This window comes from Mirounga angustirostris, unplaced genomic scaffold (genome assembly GCF_029215605.1).
Source record: "Mirounga angustirostris isolate CCGP_5_RB_7025 unplaced genomic scaffold, mMirAng1.0.hap1 SCAF_5, whole genome shotgun sequence".
Lineage (NCBI taxonomy): Eukaryota > Metazoa > Chordata > Mammalia > Carnivora > Phocidae > Mirounga > Mirounga angustirostris.
This window is the reverse complement of record NW_026991713.1, coordinates 12175057-12188493: the sequence shown is the minus strand read 5'-3', so window position 1 is coordinate 12188493 and position 13437 is coordinate 12175057. Positions and strand designations below refer to the sequence as shown.

General features: G+C 54.1%; 1 protein-coding gene across 1 annotated transcript; it reads right to left on the bottom strand.

The window, feature by feature from the left end:
* Window positions 1–2895: 2895 nt before the first annotated feature.
* Window positions 2896–12701, bottom strand: MB (myoglobin). Its single transcript, XM_045872627.2, has 3 exons — window positions 12347–12701; window positions 7191–7413; window positions 2896–3588 (listed from the first exon to the last, which is right to left on the bottom strand). Exons 1-3 carry the CDS (start codon window positions 12439–12441, stop codon window positions 3442–3444), a joined length of 465 nt encoding a protein of 154 aa, XP_045728583.1. The 5' UTR covers window positions 12442–12701; the 3' UTR covers window positions 2896–3441.
* Window positions 12702–13437: the final 736 nt, after the last annotated feature.

Sequence of the window (13437 nt, the reverse complement as noted above, 5' to 3'; positions counted from 1 at the left end):
TCTTCAAATGTGAACTTACACATTTATATTATATATACTCTATATAAGATATATATTTATAAAGTATATTATATATCAAAAAATAAATCCTCTTGGTTTGTTTCTCTGGAGAGCCCTGACTGATCTTTGTGACTTTGGTCTGCTGGGATGGGGCCCCCATCTCCCCAGATGCCTCAGGATCCAGCCTTACCGGCCTCCCTATGCCCAGAGCCCTACGTGCACTCCCCAAAGGCAGGGGCCAGGCCTGTGTGCTTCACCACGGCCCTCCAGAGCCCAGCCCGGTGCCTGGCATGATGCAGGCCTCAGTAAATATTGGATGAACGCACCGTCGAGTGAATTTATTTGGAGAGCCTCTCCTAATGCGGTTCCCTGACTCTGACACCATCTTCCACTCTCTCTGCATATCACCCCCCACCATCCTGAGGCCCTGACGCAGACTCTTTCCTCCCCAGTCCCTCCCCACAGAAGATCCGTGAGAGCAGACACCATGTCCGGCCTCCACACAGCTGGGAGACTAGTCCCAGTCGGGAGCCCCGCCCACAGTATTGGCTCAATAAATATTCGTTGAATCAACGCAGAATAAATGCTGTTGCAGAATTACATTTGTAAAATATTAGCCCCTACTCCCCCCACCCCCTGCCCCCCTGCCCAGGATTTCTTTTCTCTTTTGCTCTTTCCTTTTCAGTCAGCAAGGCACTTCTGAGCCCAAGCCTCAGGAAAAGACGTGGCAGCTGAAAGCAGGAAGAACAGGTCTCCTGTGTGGATTTGTGGACTCAAAAGCTCAGGCCCTGAGAGGACCAGGAAGAGCACACAGAGAGGGCAAAGATTTGGAGGAAATCGTTGAGGCGTCCCTGCTTCCTGAGCTGGAAAATAATGTTCTGAACAGTCAGAAGGAAGACACAGATGGCAGTTGGTGGTGGTCCCCAGAGAAAGTAGTTCTGTCCCTGCCTGAGGCCACTGTTAGCTCAGAGGGCACCCTTGTGTGAATTAGGAAAAGTCACCCCTTCCGGGTTCACAGCTTGGCACCTGGAGCACAGACTGGATGCAGCCTTTCATTGGATCCTCCCCCCAGGTGCTCTTGTGGAGTGCACAACCTATACAACCATACAGGACAGCCCTGCACACCCCTGCCAAGCCCTGGAAGAGGCTGGGAAAGCTCAGACAGGCCCGTGGGGTCTAAACACAGGGGAAATCTGTGCCTCCTGTCCCAGGTGAAGGCCTCATGGGGCAGGGGTGTTCCAAAGAAGAAGTGGCCCAGGCAGAAGGAGCCTCGGACAGCCTCAGGGTTTCCTCAAGTGCCTGGTGAGGACACTAAGTGAAGACCAGGTGAGGTGCAGCATCCCTGAGGACCACTGGGAACGGATGACAGCAACAGATAGCCACCTTCCCACCCTTACACACCACAAGGTGGCACATGTAAGCCCTCTTAGAATTAGCCAAGACCCCAGGGAACTGTGGAACCGGAGAGCAACCTCCAGGAGACTGTGATTAAGTATCTGCCACAGTGAGGATGCCAAATAGGAAAAACCAAGTTGCATTTTGTGCACGTCAGAGGTATAAACTGCGATTTTTCTACCGGCTGTGCTCAACAAATATGTGTTGGATGCATGCTGAATGAATGACAAATGGCTGGTACTTCTCGGCAACCCTAATTTTCTTCTGCCCTGATTTAATTATCAGAGCGCCCGGTGCCCTGACTAGATTGTCAATTGCTTGAGGGCAGGGCCCAGCCCATTCAGCTTTAAATCCTGCACACGTATCTACACAGAAGTGCTCCTGGCCTGGGCATTCAACTGAAGGACTATATAAATGCATGGAATTTTCCCCAGACTCCATGATCAAAAACCTCCCTTCCCTTTGCACTCCCCTCCCCTTCTCTCCCACCATCTCAGATAGCAGAAGAACTCCCAAAGCCCGGAGCAGACCGAGGAGGGGGACCCTTTCATGCTCTTGTGGATACGGCAGCGTAGCCAGATGGATGAGCCTTTTAGGATTTGAGACATGTCTACACTAGCAGATGAGCTCCGCCCTGTTCAGCTGCCGGGAACCTTGGTGTGGTCTGAGGTCAGGCTCATCGCAGGGGGTTGGTTGGGCCCCGGGGATTCAAGGGCAAGGGTGACTAGCTCCCTTCCTGGAGCTTTACGGGGCCGAGGACTTGTGGCTTCCCGGAGTTGGTATCCTGAATCTTAGGTTCTGTTTGAGGCCCTCCCGGCCTGGGCGCTCCAGTGGACTCAGGCCCCCTTTTCCGTGGCCCCTGTCCACGGCCTCGGCTCCAGCCTGTTGCCCGGCTGCCACGGTCACATGCCAGTGTTTTATTCTGGGTCCTCACCGCAATACCACACATTCTGTCCCTGTGCTTGGCATTTGTAGATAATGGACCGTGGCTCCTGGCCTGTGTTTGTAAGTTACCCCCATGTGTCTGACCTTTCTCCGTGGCCACAAGGTCAGTGCCCGCCACCGGCTGGCCACCTCTTCGTCTCCCCAGCTGGAGTCCCCGCTGCTTCCCCAGCTTTGAACCCGGCTTTGCCGCTCACTAGCCGGTGTCCTTGGCGTGTTATTGAAGTTGCTGTAAGCACGGTGACTGCCCCCCCGCCCCGGGTCCTCTCCTCTGGGTGCCCTGCAACTGTTTGCCTCTTACTGCAAAGGTCTGCTGAGCAGCCCACCCCCCTCCCCACTGGCCAGGGCTGTCTCCCCTCCTTCCCCGTGCCCAGCACTGTCCCCACCACTGAGGGGTGATCTAAGGAAGGCAGCTTCCCGTCCCTCTCTCCCTCCTGCCCCATTTCCCTCCTCTCCTCCTCTCCCTCTGCCTCCGCCCCCCAGGGCTATCTGCACACACAATCCCAGCCATTTCTTCCCTTCACTTGCTCCGGAAAAAGAAGATCACCAGGCACAGACTGATGCTGCAAGGTCTTTTATTAAAACCAGGTGAGTCACTCCATTTGCTGAGAAGGCACACTTATGTTCCAGACCCCCGTCGCCTCTCTCGGGATGCGTGTGGCTGTCCCTCTCCGCCCACACCTCTTTCTCACTGCAGACAGACTTTGGGGCGGGGGGTGATAGGAGAGCATCTTTATGGCCAGGCCTTGGTTTATGGCTTGGATTTGTGATTAGAGGTGAGGGTGAAGGTGTGGTTGAGTTTGGAGGTTGGAGGAATTGGGTTGGAGTTTAAGAGAGAGGCGAATTAACACTGCGGGGCCACAGTGAGCAAAGGGTCACATGTCTCCTGGTTCCCGGGGTGATGACCCTCCACGAGGACCCCAGTCTCCAGGCAAGCGAAGCCACCCTGAAGAGCCTAGCCCAGCCCCTCAGCCTCTCCCACCCACCTCTCAAACAAAGCAGACACTCAGAAGCAAACTACACGGCTATAGGAGATCTAGGCCCACCCGACCCTTGGCCCCGGGGCCCGAGTGGGTGGGGGTGGGAGTGGGGGCGCCCAGGTGCTTAGCCATGGAAACCCAGCTCCTTGTATTTGGTAGCGATGTCATTCCGGAACAGCTCCAGGGCCTTTTTCATGGCAGCCTGGGTGTCGGCGCCGAATTCCCCGGGATGCTTGTTGTGCAGGACCTGGATGATGGCTTCTGAGATGAACTGCAGGGAGGAGACGAAAGGGGGTGCTGGTCACAGGGGCGCACACGCTAGGAGCCAGATGGGAATCAGACTGAGTCCCACCTTCTCTTTACTCCACGGCCATTTATCGAGGGCTTATTACACACTAGGCGTGCTTCCGAGGGGTCTCTGTGGATTAATTCCTTCTCTCCCTACCACCCTGGGAGACAGGTGCCGACGGGGAACCAGGCCCACCTTGGTGCAAGAGCCCAGGACACTGCCCCCATGCTGGCAGCAGAAAGGAAGGGAAATGCTGCCATTCCGTGGTTTTACCCAGGATTTCCCAGTCGGAAAATCTAGAAAGAAACTATTTCCATCTGTGTGTGTTTAATTTTTGCATTCGATGGCTTAGTGTGGTTATTGCTCTAAGTAGCCTACTTGGGGGCTGGCGGGGGTGGGGGGCAGAGCATCATATTTTCTGGGCCAAGCACAGAGCTGGTGCTCAGAATTATTGGTGGGTGGGAAGGAGGGAGGCCTACGGCTCGTCCCCGGGGCCCAGCCTGTCCCGTACCAGCCTCACGGTCCCCACAAGTGCTCAGACACCCACAATATCATTACCGGGAACATCTACAGCACGGCTGCTTTAGCGACTGAAAGATCTCACGGGTGTAAAATGCTACTGGGCCTTTTTGATAGTTGGTCGAGATTTGATGCCAACCACAACTGTGGCCAGTGGACCAAGTGGTGTCACTTTACAGAGGCCCCCGATGGGAAAGTAGCCAGACTCAGGTCACATAGCAAGTGGACAGCAGAGCTAGAATTTGCACCCAGGGGCCTGTGGGCAAACGGCTGCCAGAGCCAGGGACAGAGGCAGGGACAACACCTTGGGTGGCTTTTCCCTGTTTCTCAGGGTGCCCCAAGTGCAAGTGACCACAGGCAGGTAACAGGGGGCACATGGTGACAGAAGGCTCAGGAGGCACACACGGCAACAGCCCGTAAACACAGTTCTGCCTAGAAATAGGGACAGCGGGGCGCCCGGGGGGCTCAGTTGGTTGAGCGTCCGACTCTTGATTTCTGCTCAGGTCATGATCTGAGGGTCGTGAGATCAAACCCCGCATTAGGCTCCACCCTGGGCATGGAGCCTGCTTCCGATTCTCCCTCTCCCTCTGCCCCTGCCCTCCCCCCATGCTCTCTCTCTAAAGAAAAAAGAAAGAAAGAAAAGAAAAGAAAAGGAAAAGAAAAGAAAAGAAAAGAAAGAAGAAGAAGAAAAAAAAGAAACAAGGGCAACTCCACAAACACCTGCCTTTGGACATCGATCTGGACATATGTTGAAGTTCACCTCTAACGTCATAAATGTCATAAAACAAAGCGGGGGTTCGGGCTGCCATGAAGTCAACCCTGCCCCTGGAAAATGTGGGAGACCCAGGTTCCAGGCTCCGCTCTGCTGTGACCCCCATGGGTGACTTCACCATAAAACAGGGGCTCAGCTGACCCCATCGGGTCCCCTCACTCAGCCTTTTCTGAGTCTGGGGCACAGCCACTAATATCCAGGTTAAGGTGGGCTTGGGCAGCCAGACAACTGAGAAAAGTTGCCCTTGGCACCCAGCCCCCTCTGTGGCCCCCTCACTCCCCGCCGGGAAGTAGCAGCCCCCTAGGAAGAGCACGGAAGGAGGTCCCACAGTGAGCCAGGAGAGCAGACATGGGGCTCCGTCTTAGATTCTGCAGGGATTTACGCAGTAAATGAAGCTTGTTTTAAGTAGACCTGGGTTCTACTCCACTTGGATACATCGTTTTCTCTTTCTGAGCCTGCTTCCTTGTCCCCCTAGAGGGGAGGGGTCATTCAAGCTGTGTTGTGAGCCCACCACATGCCACCAGGGTTCAGAAATGGGAGAGCCAGGGTCTGCCCTTGGGGAGCTCATGCCCCAGCCAGGAGACAGCTGGGTAAAGAGATAAATCCCAGTACAGCCGGGCAGGCGCCATGACAAGGGATGAGGATAAAGCGGCTTTGCAGGGGGGAGACGGGGGGCGCCAGTGGATGGAGCAGCTGACAGCCACATGCAGAGGGGGTGGCTTCTAAGTTGGGCCCTGGAGGATGGACAGGGGTCTGTTGCCAAGAGAAGATGGGGAGGGCAGGGTCCGCAGCATATGCAGAGTCTCAAAGGCAGGACCTGCTCCTCACGGGCAGGCGGGGTTGCCTCTGTGTGATTTGTGGGGGCAGCTGGGGTGCAGGGAGGTGAGGCTGAGAGGCTGAAGACAGGGGTGGTGGTGGTTGATGGGAGACATTGTGCCGCAAGGGATTAAGAGCTTGAGTTCCCGAGTACCGTAGATCAGACTGTACCTACTGGCTTATTAGCTGTGTCACCTTGGGCAAGCTACTTAACCTCTCTGAGACTTCAGTTTCCAAATCTGTAAAGTGGGTATGAGAAGGGTACCTGCCTGGCACAGAGTCTGCTAACTGCCTGCCCCATGCCCCTCTTCTCCTTCTTCCTTGGTAACAGAACACTAGTTGGAGTTGGAATGGCAATAGACTACAATTCCCAGCTTTCCATGCAGGTGAGTGTGGTCTTATAACTAACTTCTGGCCAATGAGATGTAAACAAAACCGCTGGATGGGATTTCTGTGACTCCTTAAAAGAGAGCTTTCCTCTCTTCCTCCTGCTTCCTGTTTGGAACATGGACCAGATGGCTGGAGCTCTAGCAGCCATCTTGGACCATGAGTCAACTTTGAGGACTCATGCCAACTTTGGCAGCACGGAAAGAGCCTGCACCCTTGGTGGCTGTGGGGCCCCCACACCGGCTCTGGACTCCTTATCTCTGAACTTCCTTTGTGTCAGAGAAAAAGAAGACCCTGAATGCAGTTCCTCACCTCGGGGAGACTGTGAGAATTCCACGCAGTGATCCAAGCGAATGCTTACCAAGGCCCATCCTCACTGGTAGCTATGACCATGATCTTTATCCTCATCACTGCACCAGCCTATCTGCTGCTCCCATCCCCAGGGGTTGCACCTATCCCTAAGGCCCTTTATTCCCCAGATCTCAGTCCTCCCTCTTGCCACACCCCTCCTCCTTGCAGCTCAGGCTCTCCCCTGCCCACCCAACTTCTCAGCCCACCAAAGGAGGTTCAAACCAATTCCCCTTGCCTAAGACACCAGGGCTGTCTCTCTTTTCATCTGTAAAGATGCTGGAATGAGTGGCGCCAGCCTGCTGGCCAACCCCACCCCAGGATGGAGCCCCAGCTACTCTACTGTGGCATAGGGGTTAGGAGCGGGGGTTCTGGAGGAACAGAGCCCTAGTCTGAATCCTGGGAGTGTGCCAGGGACAAGCTATCGCCCTCCCTGTGCCTCAGTTTACTCATCTGCCCAGTGGGTACAATAGTGCTACCTTCCCATGAAGGGGAATACAAGGGGTGCTCCCAATATCTGCTCTTCCCTTCTTCCCCTAGATGACAGACTGATTTGGGGGAGAAGTGGGTTTACTCTCAGTGACCCCAGGAGGAAGGCAAAGTGGGCAATAGCCCATTTTATAGATGAGGGCCCTGGGGCACAAGGAGGAGCATCGTGGGCCAAGCTGGGACTCGAACCCAAATCGAATCCCTCCAAGGCCTGTCCTTCCACCCTCCCACCTGCCCCTGCCCTGCCTCCTACCTCCAGGTACTTGATGGGGATCTTGTGCTTGGTGGCATGTGACTGGGCCAGGGGCTTCAGCTCAGCCTCGTGATGTCCCTTCTTCTTGAGGATGCCCCCCAGGGCCGTGAGCACCGTGTTGCCGTGCTTCCTCAGGTCCTCAGAACGCCTCATGTCATCCTCTGACTTCAGGTGCTTGAACTTGTCAAACTTCTCCAGGGTCTCAGGGTGGCTCCTGAAGAGCCTGCAGGCACAAGGAGGGTGGGAGTCAGACACAGGAACATGCCGTTGGGTCTGGAGGTGGCCAGACACGAATGCCAGGCTGGGCTCCCCTACTTTCCAGCTGTGTCACCTTGGGCAGGTCACTCTACCTCTCTGGGCTTCCGCTTCCTCATCCAAACAAAGGGGATAACGGGTCCCTACCCATAGCAGCAATGCTGTGACTAAATGAGAGCATATGCACCGAGCGCACGCAGTGTGCTATACAGAGGCTCAGCTTTATGATTTTTCTCATCCTCATTATCTGCGTCTTCTGCATTGCTACCGTGAGAGGCAGGAGGGAAGGTTGTATCTGCATTGGTCCCTGGCTTCACCCCTATTTTCTCTAAGTTGTTTGGAGAGTAGGTGACTAACTGGAATTGGGCAGAAGAGGGGGACGTGGGGGCACTGGGGCCGGAGGACCCTGGATTTGTTGAGTACCTCCTGTGTGCAACTCCCTTTAGGGTCCCACTATTCCCATTTTACAGATGAGGGAACAGAGGCTCAGAGGTGTGAAGGCATAACTCAATATTACAGGGCTGGTGTGCAGAAGGGCCAACTAGAAACAGATCAGAGTGACTCAAAAAATAGACCATGCAGGGGACTATCTCTGCAGTTTCCTACCTAGGGATCATCCTTCAGTTGCTTGAATACTTCCAGCTACAGGAGGCTCACTACTACCTCTGAGGGCCATTCCACTCCAGATTAGCTCTTGGGCTCAGAAAGCTCTTGCTTGTTTTGCTTAGACTTCCTGTCCCTCCCAGGCTCCTCACAGTACGGACAGTGAGGCCCCGGGGTCGGAGGGGGAGCCACTTGCCAAAGACCAGGTCCCTGCTCCTGCCAGGGAGCCAGGGATCTGGCCACAGATCGACTCTGCCCATGAACCTGAGCAGCCACCTGTAACCTTGGACCTCAGTGTTTCCTGCTGTGGAAAGGTGGGTGTTGGTTAAAGGGAGTCCTACCTGCTGCCTAGATGGGAGTGGTTCTCCCCATTTCCCTTGTGGGCGAATGGACCACAGAGGTAAGTGACGTGCTCAGGGTCACATGGCTGGCCAGTGGCAAAGCCCACAGCAGAGACTGGACAGTTCTAGAATTCATGCTCTCTGTCTTGTGTCACACCCTGAAATGTTTCCAGGAGTGACCCTGTCTGCCCAGGCTTTCCCTCCTCCTGTCTAATGGCTTCAGGTCCTCGGAAAGTTCCTCCTTCTCGTGGCTTCCAGCCTCTGCCACCGCCTCCAGCCCTGCTATGGACACACTCCAGTTTGTGGAAGCATCTCCTAGCACACACCCTTATTCACATGCATGCACACCCAGACACACACAAGCGTGCAAAGGGCAGCACCAACAGGGAGCACACCCTTCTCCCGGGAGGGAATCCCTCCTGCTTCCCCAGAATGCTCAGGGCTGTCCACACCCTGCCCAATGTCACCACCTCACCACCCCCCGGCCCCGGCCCCGGCCCCGGCCCCGGCCCCAGCCCCGGCCCCGCCAAGCCATGTGCGTCACTGACAGCTCATCTCTGGCACTTTTCACCCAAGGGTCCCTAAGCTCCTATTATTATCTGGTGACAATGATCCCTGCCTGGCAGATGCGAGACCTAGCACCCACAGGGGAAGGTCGGAGGTCGGGACACTGGAGGGAGCTATCTGGGGCAGATGAAGGCCAAGGACTTGTACCCAAGGTAGCCAGGAGTCTCAGATATTCTGGGAGGCCCCCAGATGTATGGGAGAAAGGACACGGGACTGAGAATTATGGAAGCTGAGTTCTGATCTCCGCTCTGTCTCCTATGTGCTGTGTGACATTGAAGAAATCACTCAACTTCTCTGGGTCTTGGTTCACCCATCTATAAAACAAAAGGATTGGTCTAGCTGATATCTCAGCCTCCAAATTCTAAGGCTTGACCCCTGCCTCACCTTCCACTCTCCACCAGTGAGCCAGCAAGGGAGCCCAGATTTACTTTCAACAGTGCTGGAAAATCGGGGTAATCCGTGCCCACCAGATCATTCCGGCACCACTCAGCCACCTCATTCCCTCAGCCCACAGTCCTGCCCCTGGGAGTGGGGGCAGCCACAGAAGGCCACACCTGGATTAACCTAACGGCAGGTCCCGCGAATGGACAGAGGAAGCCATCACCCCGCGGAGAAGGATGGACGGATTTTCTCTCCTGTTGCAGAAGCCCTCCCTTGCCTCTTGTTGTCATCTTCCATCCTACGTCCACCTTCCTGGCCTATTACAGGCCTACAGGCAAGTCAGCAAGAAAGGAGGCCACCTCCCAGCCATCCTCTGAACTGAGGCCCGATTAGACGCCCACACGGAAGCCTGGGGCTCCAGAGCAGGGGTGTGATGAGCGAGGGTCCACGCTGCCTGGATTTGAATTTCAGCTGTGTGACTTTGGGCAAGTTACTTAACCTCTCTGTTCAGAGTGGTGATCATAATATTTACCTCATGAGGCACTTGTGAGGCTTAAGTGAGTTAATATGCATGAAGCACCGAACACAGGGCCAGGCGGTGTGTACTGCGTAAATATTTGCTGTCCTCCCCCTTCCTCATTGTCCCTACCACCATTATCACCGCCGTGGCCACCACCGTCTCCATCATTATCATCGGGTTCGGGAATTTGGGGTTCTGTCTATAGCCGCCCCTGGCTGGCCAAGACCCTCAGGCCGTGTTTCCTCCCTGTAACATGAGAAGTGTTGGCCACCAGCGGTGATTTTCAAACTTCGTGGTCTCAAAATTCTTTGTCCAAATGCAAAAATAAATCAAGCAGAAAGGGTTTGGGCAGGGGAAGGAACGGCAGGGGCACAGTCAGCAGCCGCCTCCCTCCTGGACCCCCACTCCTGGAGCCAGGCTCTCCAACTGACCTTCTGGCTTTTATGTCCTAGACCTTTATGATCATGTACTTGGAGTGAAGCCCTCTGTGTTTTATTAGCAGGCTCAGCCAAACAGAATTTGCTGTCTTTTATAATCAGGGGAGCAGGAGAAATGACCTTGCCAAGGTCAGTAAGGCTGAGCATCTGGATCAGAACCAAGAGCCCAGCTCCCACAGAGGCACATGCAGCCCTGGGAGTTAGCTTCCCCCCACCCCCCGAACCCTCTCCATGCAGGGGGGACCCTCCTCCCCAGACCCTAAACACTAAGAAGGCAGAACCAGTTGGCATGGTCTCTGCATGTCCCTCAGCCTAAGACGTGACAAAACATTGGGCTTTCTGGGACCTTCCAGGGGCTGGAGTCTCAGGTATCACATCTCATCCCTGGCCCCCGGCCCTTGGCAGGTCTCCCTGATCCACCCTGGGCAGGGAGGGCATGTTTCCCCTGATGACCTAATACCCCAAGTCTCCTTCAAGTCACTGCCTTGGGGGCTGGCAGCCCCCAGATCGCCTTGGAGAGTCTCGTGCTCGGCAAACTGGTCCCCAACCCCAACTACCCTCCCTCTCCTCTCTAAAAGCAGGGGAGGAGCATGGGTTCAGGGAATGCCAGGGCGTGAGAGCAGAAACAGACCCCAGAGACTCTGGCAGACAATCGTTTCACTCAACCAATAGGCAAACAGGACCCAGAGAGGAGGAGTGATTTGTCCAAGGTCACACAGCAAACATGGCTGAGGAGCTGATATGTCTTGCTGTCAGGGACAGGAGGAGAAAGACAGAAGGGAACACCTCCATGATGCCAGTCAGAGGCAACAGAGAACTTGACCATCCTTCCCCAGGTGTTTCTAGCATGAACCACTAAGGGCTCAGACTGCGGATAAAGCTCATGGGACTGGCCATTCTCCCCAGACATGGGACCTGGAAATGAGTGAAGCCCAAGTGAGACTGAATACACATCTGAATTGGAGAGGAAAACCTGGCCCACAAAGAAGGAGGAACTCATCTGTAAATTAAAGTGTGAATGACAATCCATTCACTTGAGGCAGCTCCAGAGCCCACTTGCTCCCAGGTACAGAAATGTTGACTTACGCCCCATTAGATATTTGACTCGCACTGGCCCAGAGCATGAGAGAAGGGACCAGAAAAGGGATCTAACACCATCTGTGGTTGAGGGCAATGGGAAAATAAAATCCCACGCCATCCTTTATGTTCAAAGCTTGGAATTTTGTTTTCTTTTGTTTATTCAGGAACCCTTAGCTATAGCAGTGAAGATGCACTTGGAGACCACCCCACTCAGAGCTCTCAAATTCAAGACTTCCTCAACATCAAATGTCACGAATGGGCCTCTGTCTTCTGTTTTCTAAGTATAATGCTGTGAAGGTCCTTAGTCTGGCTCCGTCCATAACAATTACTAACATCCTCTAGAACCTGCTATATTCCACGAACAATGTCAGGCCCCTTACATGCATTATCTTATTCAATCTCACTTCCACTCTAAAACGTAGATATTAGCATTTCCCCCCATTGTATAGGAGAGGAAATGGACTCCAAGAGGTTGTGTACCTTTCCAAAGGTCACACAACTGCTCAGTGGCAGAACCCATTCTAGAGCTGCGGGTCTCATCTTGAAGACCACGTCTTAGCCTTGACAGTTCATAGACCTTAATGGACTTGTGATATGGGGGAGGTCCTGTCCCTCTCAGGTCCGTTTTGTCCTCAACCATTAATTGAAGTGGCTGGACAAGACGTCTCAGGGCCTGAGAGATGGTTAACTCTGTCTACAATTCTAGGATTCCTCTTGGTGGGTGCTAGGCATCCAGCATTTGAGCACCAGGCTTCTCCTGCTGCTGACACAGGCATGAGCTGGATCTCTTTTCCTCTCTTCCTTTCTGGACTCAAGCCCCTGACACAAGCAAAGGAGAACCAAGCGGGGGTTTTAATAAACTCAACCAACGCAGCCAACTGGTCAACCCCAGGCAAACGTTCCACCTTACAGGCACACACCCTTGATCTTTGGGGAGTGGGTGACAGAGGCAATGGGATCTCTTCCTTTTACCTGATGAGGACCTCCTGCCCATGGCCCGCGAGGTCAGTCTCTACCTTCCCCCAGATGTTCAGCACCAAGTGCCATTCCCCGTCGCTGAGCCCCATTGTGCAGTCTGAGGAAGACAAGAAGAGCAAGTCCGGGCTGACTCGATGTCCTGGCTCTGACAGCTGGGGTTTGAGATCGCCTGGCCCCAGAGGGATTTTATACTTTCCCAGAAGCTTGACACAGATCACTTGACAGCTTGCTCACTCTCTCTCCTCCTCCTCCTCCTCCCTCCTTTTCATGCGGGGTCTAATCTTTTCCTTTCTGTAGCTCTCACATGGAAGCTATTTTGGGGCAGGTGCCATTTGGGGGGAGGTAGGACAACTCAGGCCACAGGGGCGTGGGGGTGTTTGTGTATGTGGCAAGAGCAGGGAGGAGGTTGGCTACTGTCTGGAGTCTCAGAAGCCAGCAGAAAGGGCACCACCAAGGCCGACGCCAGCAGCCTGAAACTCAACACTCCCTGTTGTCAACCATCCCTGGAAGAACTGTCATGTTTCCAAGCTCGGGCAGCAGCACCCTGGCTGGCCCTGGGGCTGTCCTGGCCCTTAGCAGTCTCCTTGTCCACAGCCCGCTCATTTTGCCAGAGTGCCCCTCACCCAGCCAGCAGTAGTGGGGAAGGAGCTGAGGTGGTTCCTGCTCATAGCTGGATGAACCCAGACAAAACCATTGCCTCTTGGAGTCTGAATTTTCCCACTCCACCCAGAAAACTCCTGGCTTCATGGCCTTCATGACCTTGCTCAAATATTTCCTTCTGAGAAATTTTGCTTGACCTCCCCCCTTGAGGCACAATTAATTTCTTCCTCTTTCCATTTACTTGTAGGTACTCCTGTTGTGCCATATTTTGTAGTTTCCATGCTGGCTCTACCATGAGTGTATAATAGCAGCCGATACACACTCTGAGCACTTTACTTTTGGTAACTTGTTTAATCCCCCGACAGCCCTATCTCTAAGATAGATATGACATGATCCTTGTTTAATTGAGGGGAAGTTTGGGAAACTTGCCATGGTCACATAGTTGATGGTAGAGAGCTGGGATCTGAACCCAGAAAGTCAGCCTC